Source organism: Panthera leo, chromosome B1 (assembly GCF_018350215.1).
Source record: "Panthera leo isolate Ple1 chromosome B1, P.leo_Ple1_pat1.1, whole genome shotgun sequence".
Taxonomy (NCBI): domain Eukaryota; kingdom Metazoa; phylum Chordata; class Mammalia; order Carnivora; family Felidae; genus Panthera; species Panthera leo.
This window is the reverse complement of record NC_056682.1, coordinates 162,935,571-162,960,575: the sequence shown is the minus strand read 5'-3', so window position 1 is coordinate 162,960,575 and position 25,005 is coordinate 162,935,571. Positions and strand designations below refer to the sequence as shown.

The 25,005-nt window shown below is 42.6% G+C and overlaps 1 protein-coding gene across 1 annotated transcript in view; it reads right to left on the bottom strand.

The window, feature by feature from the left end:
• USP46 (ubiquitin specific peptidase 46) overlaps positions 1–25,005 on the bottom strand; it is a 61,360-nt gene that overhangs the window by 15,847 nt on the left and 20,508 nt on the right. The window contains exons 2-5 of the mRNA XM_042936399.1: positions 21,072–21,152; positions 17,837–18,050; positions 16,163–16,392; positions 2,944–3,020 (exon numbers count right to left, since the gene is read on the bottom strand). Coding sequence (XP_042792333.1) covers positions 2,944–3,020; positions 16,163–16,392; positions 17,837–18,050; positions 21,072–21,152 — 602 coding nt within the window. The remainder of the gene's footprint in view (positions 1–2,943; positions 3,021–16,162; positions 16,393–17,836; positions 18,051–21,071; positions 21,153–25,005) is intronic.

Below are 25,005 nucleotides of genomic sequence, written 5' to 3'. Positions count from 1 at the left end.
GGTCAGTTACAGTATGGATTTAATGGCTTCTGTAGGCCTGTACCCTGAATAGAACCACTATTTCATCATTTCTCTGCAACAAAAGCAGTGAAAACACACCGTAATCGGTCATCTAAAGTCCCTTGAAAGGAGGTGGCAAAGGCCCTACATTCAAATCCTATAATTTTAGGGGTCTTACTTCGGATCAGGTCATGATCTCACAGCTCCTGGGTTCAAGCCCCCCCTCCCCCAAGTGGAGCTCCCAGCTGTCAGCACAGAGCCCACTTCAGATCCTCGGTCCCCTTCCCTCTCTGCCCCTCCCCCATTCACGCTCTTTCTCTCTCAAAAATAAACAAACATTAAAAAAAAGTCCTACAATTTTAGCTTGATTTTTAACTTTTTTTTGGCCATCAAAATGAAGGAAAGATAAAATATCAGAAGAGGTGCAAACATAAAAAGAAAATTCATAGTTCTAATTTTAAAAACAAACCTTTAAGAATGCAAACGAAATTAAACCATGAATGGGGCCCAAAAGATCAAGATCTGTAATCATTCCTTCTCCCTTGTCTCAGACAGAAAATGCGAACGATCAGCTGATATCATTTATTCCCCTGGGGCCTTGGCTCCCCCCTTCACTCCTCTGGGGCAGATGAGAAAGCCGCCAGTCCCAGCACAATACTCTCTGGGAGGGTGAGGGTGGGGGTGGGTGGGCCTGGCAGGGCCTGTCTTCCTGTTGTGGGGGTGATGTCAGGCCTGCCTGCGTGAGAGCAGGTGTGGGGAAGTCAGTCGTGGGGAAGTCAGTCAAGGTCTACTTTAGGGATGATGTAAAATGGCGGCAGGGCAGGCAATTCGGGAATGTCAGCCCGGAAAGCCCAATCGGATGGGAATCTAATGTTTAAAAAGGCATTCTGAAGCTATTTCATGCTCATCCATCCCAGCTTTAACATCTCCAAACACCTCTACATCAGGTATGCATGACTAACATACACATTTCTCAAAATAATAATGATAATAATAGAAACGTAATCTGGGTTACATTTCTTTATAACAAGGTTCCCCAAAGATTAAAATTGTAACTAACAAGTTAGCCCTCCTCTAGCTGGTTGACTGAGATCTCAAAGCTACAGACACTGCCATCTGCCCTTCTGAGCAGCCCAGGAATTTCTAAGAAGGGGAAGCAGTCAATCTAACTCCAAATGCTCCCTAACGCCCACTTGTTTAAAAAAAAAAAAAAAAAAAAAAGAGGCAGGGAATGAGGGGCACCTGGGTGGCTCAGGTGGTTAAGCGTCTGACTCGGGCTCAAGTTATGATCTCAGGGTTTGTAGGTTTGACAGCCCTGGTTCTGTGGTGACAGCCCAGAGGCTGGAACCTGCTTCGGTTTCTGTGTTTCCCTCTCTCTCTGCACCTTCCCTGCTTGTGCTCTCTCTCCTCTCAAAATTAAGTAAACGTAAAAAAATAAAATAAAAAGGGGCGGGATGGGCAAGTGATACGTTTCCTCCCAGTCCTTCGTCTGCAACTGACATTGGCAAAATCATAACTTTCCCCACTCCCTGTGATCATAAGACCTTGGGGAAATAAAAAATGGCTCCTTGTCACAGGAATATTAGGAACCCATGCTATAAACAGAACCATTCAGAAGAAAGAGGCCACCCTGGCCTACAAAACACTTTGCAAATAAAGAGTTAACACACTTGTCCTAGACATCTGGGCCTGAGGCACTTGGAACAAGGGCCGGTGGGCCACACCAACAGGAAGGGCTGGGTAACTGGTCACTCATGCGGGAGCGGAGGGGAACCTGGGGCCCTGGGAAATCAGAAAGCAATCAGCTCCCCACCCGCTCACACAAAACATGAAACCCAGATGAAGCAAGAAACTCTCCCATGTTGACGTTGGTGCCTTTGCCCTGCAAGATGACTTTCTAACAGCCAACCACCACAGCGAGTCCCCTTAACCTATCCTTCTAAAAGGTCCCAAGTAACCTGGACTAACACCTCTGTCACCCAATCACCATTGGTAAAAATCAACAGTGCCTTGTTAGACACTATAAAATGTCTCAGAGCTCTGGGCTCCTAAGCAACGGGGAAGCCTGCCCTGACCACGAGGTCTATCTACACTGGCACCCCCATGACCACGCACTCTGTGGACCTGTTAAATTTCTTCGAGGCACCAAGCGTTGCCTGTGGATCCCCCCCAGGATGTAAGTGCTGTGAGGGCCCGGAATGTGTCTGCCACTCACTCCTCCATGCCTAGTGGCTATAGCAGGGCTAGGCTGCTGCTAAGCTCTCCCGACCTACTGAAAACAGGACAGGAAAGAAGGGATGGAGTAGGGAAAAGGGAATCGTGTCTCCGTGTCAACTCTGGGCACATTTCCAATGTTCAAGTCAATACACGACACGCATGGAACCCTGGACATGAGCTGTTCCTGCATTCCAGGCTCATACCTTCTCTCAACCCTAACAAGGAAGAATTCCTTCTATTAAAGATCTCCACAGAATGCCAAAAGGTGGAGGAGAGGCAGTTCCCCTCACCGGGTCTCCGCTCAAAAGTACATAATTTTTAATATTAGCTTACAAAAACAAAAACAAAAAAAAGGGTAACGGTAGGTATGTGCAGCATTTATTAATTGTGTGATTGTGTCAAGGAGACAAAGAGGAGAGAGAGAGAAACTGATGAAAGCCGAAAGCCCACATCTGTGTTAAAGACTAAAACTTATTTTTAAACTTAATGACTAATGACTTCCACTTGATCCTCTTTCTTCTGAGCAGGATCCTTCTCTAGACCACATATATTTATTTTTAATCTCTCTTGGGAAAGAAGAAACAGAAAATAATAGGATTATATGGGTTTAACAGAAAGGAAGATTACCTCCTGAGGAAATACAGGATTCCCCGCTCCCCCCCTCCCCCCCACTTATTTACCGGTCTGATCCAAATCTCAGATCACAGTCAGAATTCATGAGGTTACCTCAGACAGTGGGTAATAGATGTATTCTGCTCCACATCGACAGAGAGGTCAAGAAAATCTTCATCTTTGCTACTAACCTGAAGCAAAATAAGAAAAAAAAAAAGTATTAGGTAGAAAATACATAATAGACATAGATAAAATTTTGAATGCTCCTAGGCAACCAAACCCCACGACTGCAGAAACAGCCATGTACGGTTTTGTACAGTCGCTGGCAACCAGCTACGCTGAAGACGACCTAGAGAAAATCGCAAATTCTCAATTTACCCACGGTCCCATTCCAGCTTTGATCTAGAACTTTTAGCAGGGAACACTCAACCAGATGTCTCTTCCTCTCTATTCATTTTCCCCATCATTTCAAAGTAGGAAGTTATCAAATAAACACCCGCATGGCCAAGACTGGCACAATGATAAAAACGGAAATGGAGAAAGGACAAGAGACTTTGAAAACCCCCGGCTCAGAGGGTCACCTCTTCGTGACGCTGTCTGCGCTTAACTGCCAATCCCTTGAAATCACTCGCTCCTGCACCTCGTCATCCAAACTGTGTCTGCGGCCAGGGAGCCTAGTGTGAGCCGGGCTGGACAGTCACACTAACGGCACGTGCACCTGTCTCTCAGCTTGGGAAGTGGCCATCATTTGCAGAGCCCTGTGCTGTCTGTGGTAACAGCTGGGCCCGGAGCTGGCCGGGGGCCCTGGCTCACACGGGCCCCGTGCTGCGGCCTGCTCTCAGGGGCTGGCTCCCTGGCCCAGCTGTTTGTCAGCCCCTACGGTTCACACCACACCGATCTTGGCTCTCGTACTATCCAAGCTCACCGAGTAAGTGCTTGCACTTGCCAGAAGTTCACTGGCAGCCTGGCATTTTACTCTCTGCAGTGGGAGGAGCAAACTAGCTCAGCAACAACCTTGAAGTGTTCCGCCAATTGGCAACCAAATGAGAAAACACTCCTTGAAGTGTGGCATTTACCCTATGACCCAACACTCTACCGCTAGGCCATTCTCTACAGAAATATTCAGAGTGTGGGCACACTCTTTTATATTTCCATTAGTATACACAAGGAAGGGTATTGAGGCAAGATATGAACTTTCCAGTTCCATATCCTGTCTCTGCCACCATGCAGTGGATGACTTAAGGCCACTTAGCCTCGGTGTAGCTCAGTTTCCTCATCTGTAAAGTGGGGACAGTAAGAATATCAATCTCATAGGGCTGTCGAAAGGATAAAACAACACACATAAAGTGCTTTCAAAAGTAAAAGTCGGGGCACCTGAGTGGCTTAGTTGGTTAAGTGTCCAACTCTTGATTTCGGCTCAGGTCATGATCTCACGGTTCAGGAGTTCAAGCCCCACGTCAGGCTCTACGCTGACTGCACGGAACCTGTTTGGGAGTCTGTCTCCCTCTCTATCTCTGCCCCTCCCGTGCTTGTGCTCCTTCTCTCTCAAAATAAATAAATAAACTTACAAAAAAAAAAAAAAAAAAAAAAAAAAGGAAAGCAGTCACTAAGTCAGAGAGGGGTATAAAAACTATAAATGGCCTAACATGGTCTAAGAGCTGGGAAAGGTTTACTGCATGGTGCGTACCACATTAAATGAATAAGTAGGCTATACTACCATCTATAGGCTAATTCCAATTTTGTATAAAAAAGGCACATATACATCTACACACATATACATGCCCTTCTACATATACACACACTACGTCATTCTGCCCCCCCCCCCTTTGTTTTTTAATGGCACTTGTTACTGCTACGGTAGGATGCATAAAAAGCCCCAGATCTTCACCACTGCCTATACTGGCTTCTTCGCCATATGACTTTACAGATCCTCCCATCAAGAGACAAGCTTCCCTATCCTTGATTCTGAGTTCAGCCATCTGAATGCTTTGGCCAGTGGGATATTAGAGGACACGTTATGAGCAGAAGCCTGAACAAGGACTTATGAAATCACTCACTTCATTTCTATCAGCGCCATAAGAAAGATAAGCCCAGGGTAGCCCACCATCCCCAGGAAGAAGATGAGAGACTGACCCATGGAAGAGAGCCGTTCTCACTAAGGTGCCCCAGACAAGACCAGGCTAGAACAAAACGTGTAGCTAGCCTGTAGACATACAAGTGAGTCAGCTGAAACAGAAATACCCGGGTTCAGCCAGGTCCAGCCTAGATCAGGTGACCCTCAGCCAACCCACAGTTGAATGAATTACAATGAACAAGAGTTGATTCAAGTCTCAGTTTTGGGGTGGTTTGTAACAAGGCAATAGATAACTGATACAACTGCTTCACATTATAAATGTTTTATTTGTATTTTTTTTTTATTGTCTGACTCTCCCTCACTAAAATGAAAGTTCAAGACTGGCTCTAGTAATGACTAAAATCTTATGATTTCAACGCTCCTCCAGAAAACTATATAAAGCTCAGAGAACTATAAATAAAAGAAGCTACCTGAAAGTGTTAAGAGAGTAAACACAGGGAAGTCCGTACCTGAAGGAAGACAGTTGTATACAATAACCTTATGGTTTCACAGCCTTTATCTGGGAAACAAATGCAGTCTGTTTGGTTTTGGAACCAGAAAACTGAATCTGGGAAGCCATGTCTACTGGCAAGAAGGGAATGAGTCTGGGAAGGTATCCCCGACTCTGTCTGTCCTCATCTCTGCCTGACTCCTGAGCACATTATGCACAGGATACACTCTCAGCAACTCGGCTACAGACAAAAGGGCTGACCCAAGATTCAAGTGGCTGTAAGAAACAGATCGGTAGTTGGAGTCCAACCAAGAAAAACTGCCTGCTGAAGTTCAAGAAACACGATAATCACTGAAGAAAAAATAATAGAACCCAAGGACTCTCAAATTTTACATCCTTAGTGTCCTAGATATCACTCAAACTTACAATGTGTGTGAAGAACCAGGAAAATGGGAGACATTCTTAAGACAACTAACACCGATCCTTAGATGACGCAGATGTTAAAATTAGCAGACAAGAATTTTTTTTTAGCAGATAAGAATTTTTAAGAAGCTCTTCTAACTATCCTCAGTAAAGTAAAATATACTCACAATGAACGAAAAAAACCAAGACATCTCAGCAGAGAAATAAGAAAAAAAAGGAATCAAATGGAAATTCCAGAACTGAAAAATTAATATGTGAGATGGACCTAACAATGAACCGGAGATGACAGAAGAAAGAAAAAGTGGATTTGAAGACAAATCAATGAAAATTACCCAATGAGAAGAATAAAGAAAAAGTAGATTGGAATAAAAAATTAACAGATACTCAGAGAACTGTTAGAAAATATCATACATATAACTGGAGTCCCAGAAGGAAGGAGAGAGAATAGGGCAGAAAAGCTATTTAAAAAATAATGGCTAAATATTTCCTGACTGGGTAAAAGATATACATTTATAGACTCAAGATGCTCAACAAAGACCACGTAGGATAAATACAGAGAAGGCCAGCCAAGGCACATCCCAGTCAAACCATTACAAGCCAAAGGTAAAAAGCAAATCTTGAAAACATCTAGAGAAAGATGACACATTACAAAATAATGATTCAATTGGAAGCTGCTCTCTCATCAGATATTACGGAGGCCAGAGACAGTGGAACAACATCTTTAACGTGCTAAAAGAAAAAACTGTCAACGCAGAACTCTTAAGAGTCCAAAAACAGATCTTTCAAGAATGAAGGTAAAACAAAGAGAATTCATTATTTACAGACCTGCACTGCAACAAAGGCTAAAGGAAGTTCTTCAGGCCGAAGGGAGATGATACCAGATGGAAATCCAGAGCCTCAAGACAGAGTGAAGAGCATCAATAATTTTGGGGGCGCCTGGGGGGCTCCATTCAGTTAAGCGTCCGACCTCAGCTCAGGTCGTGACCTCGCAGTTCATGAGTTCAAGCCCCACGTCGGGCTCTCTGCTCTCAGCGCAGAGCCGGCTTCAGATTTTCTGTCTCCCTCTCTCTGTCCCTTGTCCGCTCCCTCTCTCTCTCAAAAATAAACATTAAAAAAATATATACTAATTTTGACATTGCCCTGTGGGGTTTATAATGTGCATAAATGTAAAACATATAACAACTACAGCATAAGGACAAGGTATGGTGGGGGTAGGCGGAAGGCATATGCCTGTACAGTAACAAGCTATGTTTTATGTGCACAGTGACATTATTAGTCGTAAGTGGACTGTGAAAAGTAAAGTTTATATATTGTAATCTCTAGAGAAACAACCAAACCATAATACACACACAAGTGCACACTAAGAGGAAGATTAAAATGGAATTGTTCATATAAGCATATATGAACATATGAGTATATGTACATATACTCAACATATACATGTATTAAAATACTTTTTTTTTAAAAGCAGAGGAGGGGGGCGCCTGGGGGGCTCAGTCGGTTAAGCTTCTGACTTCAGCTCAGGTCACGATCTCGCGGTCTGTGAGTTCGAGCCCCGCGTCGGGCTCTGGGCTGATGATTCAGAGCCTGGAGCCTGCTTCCGATTCTGTGTCTCCCTCTCTCTCTGCCCCTCCCCCGTTCATGCTGTGTCTCTCTCTGTCTCAAAAATAAGTAAATGTTAAAAAAAAAAAAAAAAATTAAAAAAAAAAAAAAAGCAGAGGAGGAACAGAAGAATAAAAAACTGAGGGGAGATAAATGGAAAACAAATAATAAAATGGGAGCCCCAAACCCAACCACACCAATAATTACATTAAACATTAGTGGTGGCCTGGGGCTTGCAACAGAGATTAATTGCTGGGTACACAAGGGATCTTACTAGTGTGACAGAAATGCTTTAAAACCAGATTATGATGATAGCTGCACAACTCACCAAATTACTTAAAAAAAAAATTTTTTTTAATGTTTATATATTTTTGACAGAGACGGAGCATGAGTCGGGGAGGGGCAGAGAGAGAGGGAGACACAGAATCTGAAACAGGCTCCAGGTTCCGAGCTGTCAGCACAGAGCCTGACGAGGCTCTTGAACTCACGGACCGCGAGATCATGACCTGAGCCAAAGTCGGATGCTCAACCGAATGAGCCACCCAGGTACCCCAACTCACCAAATTACTTTAAAAATTACTGAATGGATGAACTTTATGGCACATGTTATACCTCAATAAAGTTTTTTAAAAAGTAAAAGACTTATGAAGCAAAAGCTGACAGAATTAGAGGAAGAAATAAAATAACCCCATAATCATAGATATTTTAAACCCCTTTTCTCAGCAGCTGATAGAAAGGTTAGTCGGGAAAATCAAGAAAAATCATAGAAAATGTGAAGAACTCTGTTATGTGAATAATGTATCCAATAACTGCAATATCTATATCCTGTTCAACCCAGTAGTTCTCAGCAAGGGAAACTTTTCCTTCCCGGGAACACTTGGCAACATCTGGACACATTTCCACTGTCACATCTTGGGGAATGCTACTGGCATCTGGCAGGTAGAAGCCAGGGATGCTGTTAAACATCCCATGATACACAGGGTAGCACCCAAAGAGTTATCTGACTTTAAATAGTAATAGTTCCAAGGTTGAGAGACTCGTTTTCAGGTACATTTACTAGGATAGACCATGTGTTAGGATACAAAACATGTCACATTAATTTTAAAAGACTGAAATGACACAGGCTATCTTCCCGTTAACCACAGAGAATTGAGTTTTGAATCAATAAAATGAAGGTGTCCAGGAAAATCCTAAATAATTGCAAGTTAAACAGCACATTTCTAAGTAATGTATGGATCAAAGGGAAAAAAGCACAAGAGAAATTAGAAAATATTCTCAACTAATGACAAAGAAAAATCAGAATTTGTGGGATCTAGCTAAAGCAGTAAAGGGAAATGTATAGGTTTAAATGTGCATCTTAGTAAACAAAAGAGCAGGGACTATCTTTTCAGCTTGTTTTAAATGCTATATCCCTAGTACTTAAAATAATTTCCAGCATTTATTACCCAATAAATACTTATTGGGTAATATTTATATTTATTACCCAATAAATATTCACTAAATGAATGAATATATAACTGAACAAGTGGAAAGATATCTAAATGCCAATAGTGGCATCTGGAAAACAGAATTATAAATGATTTTCATTTTAAACATGCCTGTGTATGATTTGCAAAAAATAAATAAATAATAATAATAATCCATAGGTATTGCATTTTTTTTTTTTAATTAGTAAAACTTTTTAAACCTAAATGGTCCTTGTCTGGGAGAAAATAAACAGATTTGCGGCTAACTGAAATCATACATCATTTAGAGAGGGAGGATCAGGTTCTAAGAAAGCTTTTATTTGAAGGGGGCAAAAACAAAGAAACATGGTTTCTTGCTGGATGCCAATCTTTTCTCTACTTAATTATTTTAGGGAGCGGAGAAAGGTACAAGCCTGATTAGAGAAATTAAGAAGCTTACTGTAACTTTCCCAATTCCCAGTGTAACCTGCTTCCAGAATTTACAGTGTCAGAAAGCACCGCTCAGGTAGATCATCCCCGTGGGGAATATGAAAAAATGGCTCTAAACCACTTCCATCAGGATTCTTCTTCCCTCTGACTCAGACTGACATACTCAAAAGCAATGGGTGATCAAGCAATTTTTTTTTTTTTTTCCCTTTCTATCTTCCCAGAAAGCTGCCAGATAATGAAACCATTTTCTTCCCACACACAAGGATCTCATTGTGGTCTAAGTGAAAATACAGCTTGTCTCCAAGGAAACATATATGTCACTAAGGCTCCAATACTCTCAGCAAGCACAGGCTACATCTTCTTCTCCTTTCTTCTCCCCTAGTTCTGGGCATGGAGTTCCCCCAAAAACTAGTTGAAAAGGTATCTAGGAAAATTAAGTGACCCTACCTGCTCTTCGTTTTAACAAATCACAAATCAATTCATAAAACAAATTAATATATAAGGTATACATATAAATTAGGAGCTTTCCAAGGGCTCTAAGTAATTAACATCATATTCAAATGTGCTTCGAGTCCCCAGATGCCTCTCCTTGGCCTGTTGGAAAAGGCCAGGGGGCTATTCGACGCCCATCGGCCAGGAACTGAAGATGTGCTACCTTAGAGCAGTGCCAAAGCAGTGGGCTTAGGAAAAGTGGTAACAAAAGCCCACCTGAGGGACTCAGAAGCACCAGTGAGTGATGTCACCTGGCCGCACCACCCACCCCAACTCCTCCTCTTACAGAGGAGCTCAGAAGCTCTACTGAATCAGTGTTAACCTCTGCAAATAAGCAAGAAGGAGCCGTACAATTGGTACTTAATAAAGCAGTTCTTTAGACACCCTTTTGGCTCCAGCGACAGATATAAATGTGCCTTAAAGCCCCCGAGAAGCACTAAAAACCACCAGTTTGCAAAGCAAAACCCCAGCTTAAATGGAAAGGGGGGAAATTAACACCAACAAAATTAAGCTCCAAATGGCCCAGCAAATCTTATAAACCAAGCAAAGGACAACCAAAGGAGCACTGAGACTAGGCTGGAAAATCCCCATGCTGCAATTCTGAAGTGCCTAGATCAAGGTTATCTGGGAAAGTCTGCACTGAATTACCCCCCTTAAAACAGTTTCTCCAAGTCTATTGAAGAGGGAAACTATTTGTCTCCATAAATCTCGCAGTTGACATTTTGCACTGCAATCACAAGCAACATTCACAAAGGGTAAGACCAAGAAAAAAAACAATCACTGTTTTCTAAAAGCATGAAAGCCCGCACAAAGAGTTTTTTGCACAATTGGCTGAGGTGGCTACAATGGCAAGGCTCCCTCCCTGCTCCCCCAGGGGCTCATTTGCCGCTTAGGATCTAGTGCAGTTGAATCCCACTGTGAGATTTCACAAATGTGACTCAAGCACCATCTAAAGGCTGCTTGCCTTGGGCAGAGGACCTGACTCAAAGGCTGCCCCCTATTTCTCAGCCAGTGAAGGAAAACTTAAATGTTAGGTCTTCTTTTACACTAAGTCCTCGACATTTTACAACGACGAGGACTACAACACGATGACCACGACAACGACAACAACAACAACAACAACAACAACAACAACAACAACAACAAAGCCTGCAGGCTTTGTATTTTCTTAGAAAGTAGAGGGCTTTTCTAACAATTAAAGCTTTCTAAAAATGGAATGCACTGCTGGGAAGATTGAGTTCCCCATCTCTGGACAGAGTCCAAGCAGATGCTGGTGACCAACTGGCTAGGATGTCACAGAAGGGACTCGGGCACTGGTAGGGAAGGATTAGATGACTCCTAGGATCCCATCCAGTTAAAGGATCTATGAAATGAAGGTGACCACCTAAGGAACTCCACAGAAAACTCCTGCCACAAATCGAATCCCTTTTTAAAAAACACAGGTTTTTCAGAGTGTGCCATCCTCCATAAAGATACACTCACACAAAAACAAAACAAAACAAAACAAAACGATACACTCACACATTCACATTCACTTCCACCAAGTATAATGGTTGTATAATTAGAATCCCATTATCCCAAACAAATTTGGTCTCACCCCAAATTTTTTTTTAATTTGTTTTTTAATCTTTATTTACCTTTGAGAGAGAGAGAGACTCACAGTGCAAGCAGGGGAGGAACAGTGGGAGAGAGGGAGGCACAGAATCCAAAGCAGGCTCCAGGCTCTGAGCTGTCATCACAGAGCCCGTCAAAGGGCTTGAAGCCACAAACCGTGAGATCATGACCTGAGCCAAAGTCAGACGCCCAACCGACTGAGCCACCCAGGCACCCATCACCCAAAAGTTCTGAAGGGTATCTTTGGGCATAGGCATCACATCTATGGTAACCCTTTAGGAAATAACAGGCTAAGTGATAGTTACTGCCATACAAATGTCTGAGAGTGCGGAATTTGCATTTGTTGGGCTCAAATAACTGTTCACAGACAAAAAGAAAAAAAAGAAACTACAAATGTGACTAAGCCTATTATCTGAGCCTTCCTGAAAACTCTCACTTAGTTTTCCACAAGATAGATTTAGTAACCGTGTTAATTTCAAAGATAACCAAAAGGACCAGACCAGCCACACTGTCTGCTGCAGGCTTCTTGGCTAAATGAAGACATGCGATGCCCCACTGTTCTGGTTCATGTAGCATAAGTTCGCAGAGTATCTGGTACTTCTCCTTCACAGCATTTTATAATCTTAATTGCAAAACTAATTATTTATTTTGTTATTAATGCCTGTCTTCCATGTTGAAAGTTCCAGAAAGGCAAGGTTCTCATTATATCCTCAGTATCTGTGACTTTACATAGCAGATGTGAGGTGGGTTGGGGGGGGGTGGGGGTGGGGAGAGTAATAAAAGAGTATTCAGCTACAAAGTCACTGTATTATCCAAAGTGAAGCCATCTAAGGAAGGCTCTCTCAAAGGATAGTAGATATAGACAAGAATGTGGAGAAAGGAGAATGGTCATATACTGGATGTGTAAAATGGTACAACCATTTTGGGGATTTAACATTTTCTGATTAGCATACCGTATGATTAATACATAGATATATACATACATATACGTGTGTGTGTGTGTGTGTGTGTGTGTGTGTGTGTGTGTGTGTGTGGAGGGAGGGGGGGGAGGGAGAAAGAGGGGGAGAGAGAGGGGGGAGAGAGAGAGAGAGAGAGGGAGATTTACGTCCACTAGATTATATGTACTGTAAGGTTCACAGCAGCATTGCTCGGAGTTGCCCCAAATTGGAAACAACCAAATATCCACCAAGAGTGAAATGAATTAGTAAAGTGTGTGGTGTGTGGTATATTCATACAATGGAATGAATACTATATGGTGATGAAAATGAATGAACTAAAGAATCCTGCAACAACACAAAAGAATCTTACCAGGGATACAACAATGCAAAACCAAAAAACAGTACACAAAAGAATACATATTGTATGATTTCATTCATATCAAGATAAAAAAAAAAAAAAAAGCCAAATGGAATGATACATTTTAGGGATGCAAAAGTAAGTTGCAAGTTCTACCAAACACTCAAAGCACCGATAGACTGCTATAGGTTAGTAGGACAGTAACACGCAGGAGGCAAGAGAAAAGGCAGAAAATCCCAATAGGAAGTTACTGCAATTTAACTGAGACCACCTGCCAAGAGCTGAGGGGGCCTGAGCCAGGGTGTGATAGTGGGGGCTGAGAGAAGTAGAGGATTAAAAAGAGCAGTGCCTGGGTGGCTCAGCTGGTTGTACGTCTGACTTTGGCTCAGGTCATGATCTCACAGTTCGTGGGTTTGAGCCCTGAGTCGGGATCTGTGCTGACAGCTCAGAGCCTGGAGCCTGCTTCAGATTCTGTGTCTCCCTCTCTCTCTACCCATCCCCTGCTCATGCTCTGTCTTTCTCTCTCTCTCTCTCAAAAATAAATAAACATTTTGGGGCTCCTGGCTGGTCAGTCAGATGAGCATCTGATTTCGACTCAGGTCATGATCTCATGGTTCGTGAGTTCGAGCACCGCACCGGGCTCTCCACTGTCAGCACAGAGCCCTGCTTCAGGTCCTCTGTCCCCCTGCCTCTCTGCACCCCGCCCCCCGATGTCTCTCAAAAATAAACATTAAAAAATAAATAAATAAATAAATAAATAAATAAATACATTTACTTACATAAATAAGATAAAATCAAAATTAAATAATAATAATACAACGCTCTGTGCTGACAGTACGGAGCATGCTTGGGATTCTCTCTCTCCCCCTCTCTCTGCCCCTCCCCTGCTCACCCACTCTCTCTCTCTCTCTCAGAATAAACTTTAAAAAAAAAAAGAAAGAAAAAAGAGATACAACAGACAGAACCTGATGACAGAACAGATACGAGAGGTAAGGTGACGATGGTACCAAGGAATCCTCCCTTATTAAAAAGAGGGAAGAAGGAAAGAAACAGACTATACATCTGCAGATTATAATATTTACAATATAGCTCTAATTTTGATGTTTAAAAGACATGAAGGTATTCTAAAAATACATTACCAAGAAGAATAAAAAACTGCAATGGATTAAAACATGTAAAATGCTAAAATTCATGAGTTCATCAGAAAACAGTAACACAAAAGAAGGAAAAGGGAATGAAGTATGCCACAGGTTCTAGCCATGTTGGGAAAGTGGTAAAAAATTAAGGCAAAGATGTATATCATGGAGTCCAGAGTAACCTCTGAGAGAAGTTAAAACTAACAATACAAAAGATGCAGAAGGGGGGTGGGGTGGGGGAGAAGAATTCATTGATATAAAAGAACAGAAGGAAGAAAAAGGAATATAAAATAGGAGGGTTAAATAAGAACAAAGAATAGGACGGTAGAAACCTACTGCCATTTTCCCGTACCTGTTAACACCCCAGGATGCTTCCAGAATGTGGGAAATTCTACAAGACAAACCTGATTTCTTCAACAACTAAATTGCAAGGAAAGAAGGAAGGAAGGGGAACAGTGGGTGGTAATTTATAGATTGAGACACATACTGGCTAAATGCAGTGTGTGGACATTTGGATCCTGATGTGAATTAACCAACTGCTTTAAAAAAAAAAAAAAAAAGACAGAGACATAAACTGAGAAACTTAAACACTAAGTTAATAATGATTTAAAGGAATTCTTTTTAGGTGTGATAACGGTATTGTACTTTTGTTTAAAATGTTTTTTCTTACCTTCTAGAGATCTGTAACAAAGTAGTAAAGGAACTACAAAGGAAGTGATATGTTATCTGAGATTTGCTTTAAAATGACCAGTTTGCCAAGGGTCGGGGGGGGGGGGGGGGGGGGAGTAGGGGAGGCATGAAACGAAATGATCAAGACAGGCCGACGTGTTAACAATCATAGTAATACTCATATGGGATTTACTCTACTATTCTACTTCCGTATTCATTTGGATTGTACTGGAATATAAAATATAAAGGGACAGAAGGAGAAAGGGAGGGAGGAAAGATCTCTAGATAGAAAAGTATGTGTAGAAAACGTTTTGGCAGGATGTATCTCAAAATGTTCAAGTGGTTCTCTCTGGGCAAATGTGATCACAATTTTTAGAAAATGTTACAAATTTATCATCTCTGGGTAGGGAGATCACTGGTAACTTTTAGTCTCTTTTCTCTTTTTGCTTAGCTATGCTTTCTAGTTGTTTCTACAATGAACAGATCAGAATGTTGATTCAAAAATTATTTAAAAGGACAGAAGAAAGACTGCCAAAAAAAACCAAAGAACCTCCCACTTAAATCCACATTTTTTAACCATTTCTGGGTCCTAGCCCCTTAGCAAAAACTAATGAGAGCGACTCTCTCTCTCCCCCCAGAAAAATGCACAATCCTACAGAATTTTTCATATGATGTGAAGAAACTCTGAGATTCCTAACGAACTCGGAGGCCTTCTACGTTGTTAGCAGTTATAGTAAATAATAACAGCTGACATTTATGGCATATTTGCTACATGCCAAGCATGGCCCTATGTGCTTTCCAACTGTTAACTCATTTCACCCTCCCACGCAACCCTATGACATAGGTGCTCTCATCGTCCCCAATTTACAGATGAGGAGAGTGAAGATAGAGAGGCTGAATAATACGCCCAGGGTCCCATAACTGAGGAATGGCAGAACCAGCATACAAACTCAGCAGCCCGGCTCTAGAGCTGGGCTTTTCACTTCCCAATTATGAGACCATTCATAGAGTTAAGTCAAATATACCAAGCAAATGTGACATCCTGAGTCGCACTCCGGAGACCATGACTTCAAATTCAACTAACAGTAAGTGCCCACCATGTGCCAGACTCCTCCAGACAGATGAACCCACCCAGCCCTTGCAACAGTGCTGTGAGGGACCCACCCCAAAGACACCCAGCTAACTGCAGCAGGATCAGAAGCCGAGTCCGACTTCCAACTTCAAGTTCACCATCCCATAGCTGATTCCTTTCAAGTTGGAGGGATGGTCTGTTCTAAGCCTCACATGACCTCCGCACGAGCAAAATCTTTTCAAGGTAACTGGTGGAAGTCTAGTTTAACCCTTAATTGGCACCCTTAATTTGTGCACCCTTAGTTTGTTCAATATGTGCACCCTTAATCTGCCCATGATCCAAAGACATCCAAGTTTTGAGATTTTCCCTCATCAGTCTACTTTAGCCACAGCTGAGACATCTTGGATGGAGACACGCTTCCACAAGTTTGCTCATATACATAAACAGAACTGTCTGCATATCCTGAAGACAAGTGCCAGGTGCTTACACTCACAGACAATGCACTCACACACACCACGGCCTGTACAAATACGCACAAGCGAATTACATGAAAGCCCTCATAATGCTCACAGTTTCACAGTTTAAGCATCGAGTTTCATTGGTGAGCGTTCCCTGAAAAATCTCATGGACCCAGGTGAGTTCTGGTTTATTATTCTCTGCAGGTTCATTCATGTTGCCATTTTTTAATTTTCCATTTTGTTTTTCCTGTTTCTTCTCTTCCTGCAGGATGTCCGCAATAGTGTTTAGCAAATAATTTAGAAACTCGTGAGCATCCTGCTGCATGTAGTTATCAAAGAGATCTGGAAAAGAGAAGGTCATCGTTTCAGTCTCTGGTTCTTGAAAAGCAAACACGATCCTCCATTTTACACACCACGCTTCAGTTCTATATTGAAATGTCCAGTGGACAGGTATCACATATATTCATCTCTATTTTCCAACTTTAATGGGTACATTTTAAAAGAATCTTGTTCATTTTTCTCACCACCCACCAAGAACTAAATTTCCCATGTCTCCTAAAAGTCATCATGTATATAAAAAGCTACCAAAATTTTTATTTGTTCTACAAAAAAAAAAAACCCCAAGAAATTATTTGATAAGCTCCCTGATAAAATATCAATATTTAATATGATGTGACCACCAATGATCAATTATTCATTTTGTTTTTTATCTAGAGCGAAAGGGGTCTCTTCCCAAAGATCATATTAAGCCCTGGACCAGACTGGAAGCAGCTTAAACGAAACACATATGGGAGATGAGGGATATATGTGTCTATCTGATAGTGTTCTGAAACCAAATACGAGTGATTCCAGAAGCCTACTGCTGTTCCCTGCCGTAGGGACAATCAAGAGATGAATGCAGCTGTGAAACTTCGTTATTAATCACGTTCGCGACAAGACTCGGGGGCGCTCTGCCTCCTGCTCACATTATTTTTATTCTGGCACGTATAAACTACAACAACGTTAAGAGACAGCAATCAAATTAAATGAGACTTTATAAAACAAACATCTGATTAACTGTGCAAGTCTGTTGGAGTAAGGCTGAAATCTAGGATAAACACGAGTTGCCATACCAACTATTTCTAGTCATAGAAATTACCAATGCAAATCTTCTGGAATAACCTAGTCCCCACCACCACTCCCCGCCCCCCAAAAAAAACCAAAAAAAAAAAAAAAAAAAAAACAAACAACCCAAAAAACAAAACAAAACAAAAAAAATCAGAAGACAAAAAAAATCAGGTGACAGCCGGGCATTTTTATAGTATACAGATATCAACTTAATATCCTTCAATTGTCTCAGGCATAAAAATCAGAGGTATTATTTTTAAAAGAGCAGAGTCTCCAATTAGAGAATATACATTTATTTTAATCACTTACGACAACTTTATAAGAGTACCATTTTATTCAATTACTGCATCAACTTATTTATTCCAATCAGTGTGCCGGCCTAGAAGGCTGCCTTGGGCAAGTTTTCTCTTACATGGGTCCTATCCAGAAAAAAGCCCCTCCTGATGCACGGCAAATAAAAAGACCATTCCAAAACGAAATGATAAATCCGAATTTGTAAGCATATTTTTTATCCAGTCTTATTTTACGTATACGTGGTGGAAAAGGAGAATTATATCTGCCTTTATGAGTAGTTGGCCAGACCATTTTCCCATGAAAAAAAGCAAGAGGGGAGGTACATTTTGAAGATACACAGAACTATGAATACTCTTTTTTTCGGACCTTCAAACACATTACTCACCATTCTCTTTTCTCAGCCTCGAAATGAACTTCTTTGGTGGGATCACGCCAACCTTCTTCTTCTGCGTGGCAATGCTGTGGAAAAGGTCTGCCAGGCACGTCAGTAAGTTTTCCTTCTTTTTTTGCTGGGCCTTGTATGCCAACACATTCTCCCGGAACGGCCGACAGAAGTATAATGCCTGAAGCACGGAGTTACAGTAGCACGTGTTTCCGAACTGACAAAGGACAACAGGGATGGTTCAAGTTCATGGTCTGGAGACGCGCCACCTCCGGTGGGAAGAGGGAGAAGCCCACCCTCCAGGAGCCAGCCCAGATTTCCCAGTATCGGAGGCCTGCTCGCCATGTTAGAAAACCAGCAAACCACTCTAAACACACACCAGTGACTATCTGAGCAACAGGGAAACGAATACAGGTTTATATCAGCCTGGTGCCTCTCTAGCCCATGAAAGTCCCCAAAATAGATAAGAAGCTCTCAGCCTTAATTAAAAAAAAAAACAAAAAATCTAAGGGGAGCTTCTGGTGCTTAAAAAGAAAAGAAGAAAACTTGACATAATATGGTGACGAAGGAAAGTAGCTGGCTAAATAAGAGAGGCCATGTTGTAGGGGGTGCCTGGGTGGCTCAGTCAGTAAGTAGAGCGACCAGCCTCAGCTCAGGTCATAATCTCATGGTTCATAGGTGCGAGCGCCTGCATCAGGTGCTGGGCTAACAGCTCAGATCCTGGAGCCTGCTCCGGATTCTGTGTCTCCCTCTCTTGCTACCCGTACCCTACTCACACTTGTATGTCTCTCTCTCTCTCCAAATAAATAAACACTGAAAAGTAACAATAATTAAATAAATAAGAGAGGCCACATTACGACATATCTAAACTCCTATGGTGGAAAATAAAAATCCAAATCAGAAAGAATCCAAGAAAAAGAACCAGTTGGTCAGCTGAAGCAGCCTCATCTACATGGGGACTTGTTTTAGTCTTACTCTCCCAAGATTCTGGCACCCCTGCGCATTGCTTCAGACCCCATGTCCTCACTTACTCCAGAGCAATGGGGCAAAGAGGTGCCTCCCTAGGTCATCCCACCAGCTTCTTCCCCTCCAACTCCTGAGTCACCCTCAGTCTTTCTTCTGCCATGATGGTAAGTGTCCCAACACAACGGCACTCAGTTCCTGGTCTCCTACAATCACATTAGGACTCACACCCTAATATTCTGTTCCTCTCAAAAACCACGGATACTCAGATTATGATTAAAGAAGGGAAAAGTCATCATCTCAGTGGTTTTCAACAGACTGTGACACCAACTCTGTGGAAGAACACAGCCCAGACTATCACTTTAGGAATCTTCACAGAGAGGAAAATAAAAAGGGAAAAATCTAAAGAAACCACAAGATTAATAACATAGATCTCAAAATCCTTTGTAAGATTAAAATAGAACATGAACATCTTCTCAAGATTGGTTGTTGGCTTGTGTGTCATTTTCCCAAGGGTGAGACAGATGCTCCGCCATACTTAATGTGACATTTCTACGTATGCTAAGAGAGAACATTTCCTATTTTTACATATTTTAATCTACTTTGACATAATTATGTAATAGGAGACAAACCTCTTTTTAAAGAGAAGCTGGAACTTTCATGAATTACCATTTGAAGTGAACATAAACGAAGCTATTAATAAATGTAATCTCACAATGCTTCCACAAACTAGGAAATGGACTTAATTCTTTTTTTCCTCGTTTGTATTTTCCCCAGCCAGGGCAGAATTTTCCACAACTTGAACAACTATCTTCATAGAGCTCAGCAGAGGCCTGTGCATAATGGCTAAAAAAACTGTATTAAAGTTAGAAGTCCAGGGGCGCCTGGGTGGCTCAGTCGGTTGAGTGTCCAACTTCGGCTCAGGTCATGATCTCACGGCTCTTGGGTTTGGGCCCCGCGTTGGGCTCTGTGCTGCCAACTTAGTGTCTGGAGCCTACTTCAGATTCTGTGTCTCCCTCTCTCTCTGCCCCTCCCCTGCTCACGCCCTGTCTCTCTCTGTCTCTCAAAAATAAATAAATGTTAAAAAAAAAAACATTTCAAATTGGAAGTCCGTATTTCGCCAACAGAATGCCCTATATTCTAGTACTTTAGCCTTCCTTCTTCCATCCTTTTCTCTTTGACTCAGTGTATCCGCCTTTGCCTAGACACCCTTTAGTAATACTTGGCCCCGATCCAGTGGATGACTCTGGGAAGGAAAAGAAATTAACGTTTACGGAGTGTCCACAATGTGCCTCAGCCTTGTGTCAGGGTCTTCAGTAGGAGCTTGCTCACTGATCCTTCATTATAACCCAAGAGAAAGATATTATTATGGTGTCCAATTTACAGATGGAGAAATGGAGGCTCAAAGAGGCCCAGTGACTTGCTCTAGATCACACAGCTAGTGAGCAGCACAGGCAGAATTCAGGGCTATATTACTTCAAAGCCAATGTTCTTTCCATTATGCCACAAGGGGCATTTGTTCACTGAGAATACTTCTGGCTTCCCCAGTGGAAATTACTAGCTGTTACACCTGGGTACTGACAGATTCTGCTCAGAGCGGTTGTACCAGAAAACCAGGTGCTTATGAGGTGGAAAACCTTTACCCCAGAGGGGACGGATCAGGTGAGGAAGAAAGCTCACAAGGGTATTGGGTAACATCGCCTAACGACTTAGTCATAACCAACTCATCAAGGAGGCAGAGCCTAAGTGTGGTCACATGCAAGGCAGCATTGCTGAGCACAGATAAGACAAGGCCCAGGAATTGGGAGATAAATTGGTCCCAGTCTTCCCCCCCCCACAATCCACCCCTGCTTTCAGTACCAGCATCAAGTTTGATTGTTAAACAGTTCCTGGTGATGAGCTGGTAACACTTTTAAAACTCTGTACTCATGCATACTGAAACAGAGACTGGCCAAAGACCAGCTCACCCACATGATACAAGCAGATTTGGCCATAAAGGCTAATAAAATTATTCCAAAAGTTACAAAGGAAATCTCATGAGCACCGGGGAAAAAAGTAAGAATGTGACCCAACAATGCAGTAATTAAACCCTTTTTTCTGGGACAACTGACACTTTGAAAAACTGAACTAAATTTCTCCTCCCCAACACCTGCCATTTCTAGGAACTAGGGCGCATGAACAATTATTTAAAAATTGGTAATAAGAGAAACTGCCATGGAGTTGCTTCAAGTACTCTAAAACATTTGATAAAAATAAGACATCTTTATATACTTACATTGACCAATCCAAAATAGTGTTCATTGATTGGAAACTGCTCTGGACCAATGTCTTTTTCCAGAGCAGAGGCATTGGTGCCCTGAAAGAGAAAAATAACAAAGTTTCTATTGTACATAAAATGGACAATAGACTCTTAAGAGAGTCCACTATTGAGATCAGCATCTCTCTCGCCCTCGTGGTGGTTAGTGCTGTTTGTGCTGGGAAAAAAAAGTGTCAGAAGTAAGTCGGTAAAGGAATTAATAATGTCAGCCTTATTCTTCTCTTCATCCAATGTAATCATCCCTTCAAACCCATTCTACCTGACTTCGATGATCTTCTATTAGTAAAGTTGGTTTGAGATAGGCAAATAAGCAAATTATCATTAAGAGCTTGTGAATAAAACATTGTAAGCCCAGCAGCTTTTATAATACTTGGTGGTGTAGAGAATCATATCACCACTCTCAAAGTCAACGTCTTCATTCTGATAACGATTTACTGCACGCCCACTATGTGCCAGGTACTATTCCAGGCAGTGACAATGAAACAGTGAACAAAACAGACAAGGAAGCCCACACTCACGGAGCTCACATTTTAGTGAAGACAGCCAGAAAGAAAAAGCAAATACAATGGACAGTATACAGGAAGGCGGTAAGCGCAGTGATGAACAACAAATCAGGAAATGAGGGTGTGGACCTCAGGGAGGAGAGAAATGAAGGTGGGGGGCGGGGGGGGGGGGAGTGTACATAGTTGAAGCTTTAAATGTGGCGCTCAGAGAAATGCCTTAACTGGGAAAGTGAAACGTCCAAGGAATACTGTGAATAATGGAACGATATACTTTAAAACCCTTCCCAAATGCATCAGATTGGTAAGCCATGTGAACCCAAGTTGAAAGCTCCAACGTGATGATGAGAAGTTACTGGGTACTCCTATTAAGTGCCAGGGACCGCACTATTCATTCTCACAACAATCCTAGAGGTAAGTACTGTTACAACGCCTACTTAACGGATAGGAGCATGAAGTTTACAATGATTAAAAATCTGCCCAAGAACCACAGGCAGTAAGCGGCAGAGCTAGGACTTGAACCCAGGAGTCAGGCTTGGGAGCCCCTGAGCTTAACCAAATGCTATGCAGGGCAATCGAACGCACCGCTAAGGGCAAAGTGGCCACTAGCGACACAACACCCATTTCTCCCGGAAGGCCCAGACGGGCCCGCTGCAATTAGGAAAAGTGACGGAAGTCCAGTCCGACAAGGTAAGCTGTTTGGGGTGCGAGGATCAGGCTCCACATATACCTGTGGCTCTGTCATCATTCTATAGCCTTCTCTCGTTCTCAGGCTATCAGAGAAGGACTCCGTTCAGAGAATCTCAAAGATCTGGGAGACAGGAAGAGACACCGTTGTGCTTTCTAAAAAAAATGAATCTGCTGCTAATATCTATTCTTGATCCATATAATTGGCATCTCCTGTCATGGGAAGAAATGGCCAAAAGGTGGACTGAGAACCAGACAAAAATGGTCACTTGTCAGCAAGAAAATGGTAAATGTAAAATAACCCAATTTTGAGCAAACGGGACTGCAGCAGAAATGGCCAATTCTATTCCCTTATCATAACATCCTGTTTTCATGTGTTTTCTAGGTCCATTATACAGCCCACCAATCTAAATTCCCTTTCCTGTCAGCTGAGACTTTGAGCTCAGTGGTCATTTGTGCATATTTGATAGTTTCACTGTCTTCTCGTGCGCGCGCGCGCGGTTTTCATCACCTTTCACAATAAGCGACGCCATATACAAGGCTGAGTCTTTTAAACAGCAGTTATAATATTACAGCAGGATTTTATGGTATAGACAAAAACCAATAAAATTTTTCAAAAAAGCCACATCCCAATCATAAATCAATATAAATAATGCATATTAAATACACCCACGGCCATATCTGAAGCAACATTAGAATATATGGCTTAGAGCCCGGGAGGAATTTCAGATATAAAAGTATAGCACATGGAGACAGAGCTCATTAAATCTCTTTTTATGAGGTAGCCATATATTCAAGTTAATCCATGATTTTCGCTATTTAGGAATTCTTGGATCGAGTCTGCTTTTTTCTACCTAACTTAATATTTTCCCACTGGAGGGAGAGAGTTGGGGAGGTGATTACCCAAACGGAGGGCAATGTTTAAGAGGAATAACCTGTGCTAAACACCTGCCCTCCTGAGGTCCACACCTCCCAGGTCTGTGCAAGGCCCTTCCCATCTCCTTTTCTTGGCTGACCTCCATTCACAGCCGACCTCACCCTCCCCTCGGCCTCCTGCTGTCATCCGGGGTCATCTCAATACCCCCGTGGAGGAGCATTCCCACAGCCTGCTCTCTCGGTAACTGGATGTCCTCTTTACCAGCTGGCTTTTTATTCCACTCCACTCCAGCTCCTCTGGACCTGGTCACCACCCTACAATCAATCCAGGCTCCGCTCTGCCTGCCAGCTTCCTTAAGCATCCCAGCACCATGGCTACATTCACCCCACCTGATCCTGTCACGCCTCTTCTTTCTTATTCAGCATAGAGCCCAGGGAGCATGACTTCAATTGCTCTTAAAAACCCTGTCCTCTGGTCACACCACCTGGCAAAAAACTAAGCCAGTAGGAGCCAAATGGTCCGCCATCTCTGAACATACACCCATAGAGACGTGCAATGCTAACGGAAGAAGTCCCACAACGATGCCGGCTGGACTCACTTGAATTCACCAAGCAGGCCCCGAACATGTCCCACCTCCAATAATGTCTCTTCAGTGCACTCATTCTCTCCACAGTGACTGTTTCCAACTTTCCTGGAGCTCCTCAAATCTTCAACATCCCCTAGTTCCCCTCTGCCCCACTCACTGGCTTCCTACTCAATAGGGGAACATTTTTTTTAATTGGATTAAATTAAACCAGCAGAGAGGAACTCTCATTCCCAAACCTTCAAACCTACATGCCTCCCTCTGTTAATGACGGACACGTCTCTTGTCCAAGCCCGTCTCTCCTCCACTGTTAGATCCTTCCCGTCAGAATTTAACATGCCTACTACAGGGCCCCGTAGAGGGTGTTAACATGATGTGATTTCTGCCCAGTGCTGCAAATGTCAAAGTGAAGAATTTAGCATGCCTAACTGCCTCCCCCACTAAAAACGCACACGTGCACACTCTCCCACACATCTCCCCAGTGACCTCCCCCTCATCACTGTCCCATGAAAGCTCAACTTCTTTAAAGAACTCTATTCTGAAACATCTACAGATGAGTCAGATAACTTCTAAGATTTATTTTAAATAACCAGTGGTGAGGTGGGGAGAAGTGAGGACACGCTGTGTTGTTGAAGCTGAGTGCTGGGTACGTGAGGCTCGTTATACTATTCTGTTTATACGTTAACATACATGTGTACTGGCAGAGTAATGATCCCCCAAAGATATCTATGTCCTAATCCCCAGAACTTGTGAATACATTACCTTACGTGGCTAAGGAAAATTCAGCTTGTAGATGGGATTAATTTGCTTATGAGTTGACCTTAAAATAGGAGGACTGGAGGTGCCTGGGTGGCTCAGTCGGTTAAGCGGCCAACTTCGGCTCAGGTCATGATCTCGCAGTCCGTGAGCTCGAGCCGCACGTCGGGCTCTGTGCTGACAGCTCAGAGCCTGGAGCCCGTTTCAGATTCTGTGTCTCCCTCTCTCTGACCCTCCCCCGTTCATGCTCTGTCTCTCTCTGTCTCAAAAATAAATAAACATTAAAAAAAAAAAATAGGAGGACTGTCCCAGATTATCTTGGCGGGCCCAATGTTATCACAAGCATCTTTAAAAGTGGGAAACACGCAGACCGACAGATCAGAGTGATGCCATGTGTGAAGGACTCAACTGGCCCTTGCTAGTTCTGAAGATGAAGGAAGGGGACCAGGAGCCAAGGAGCACACGCAACCTCCAGAAGCTGGAAAAGGC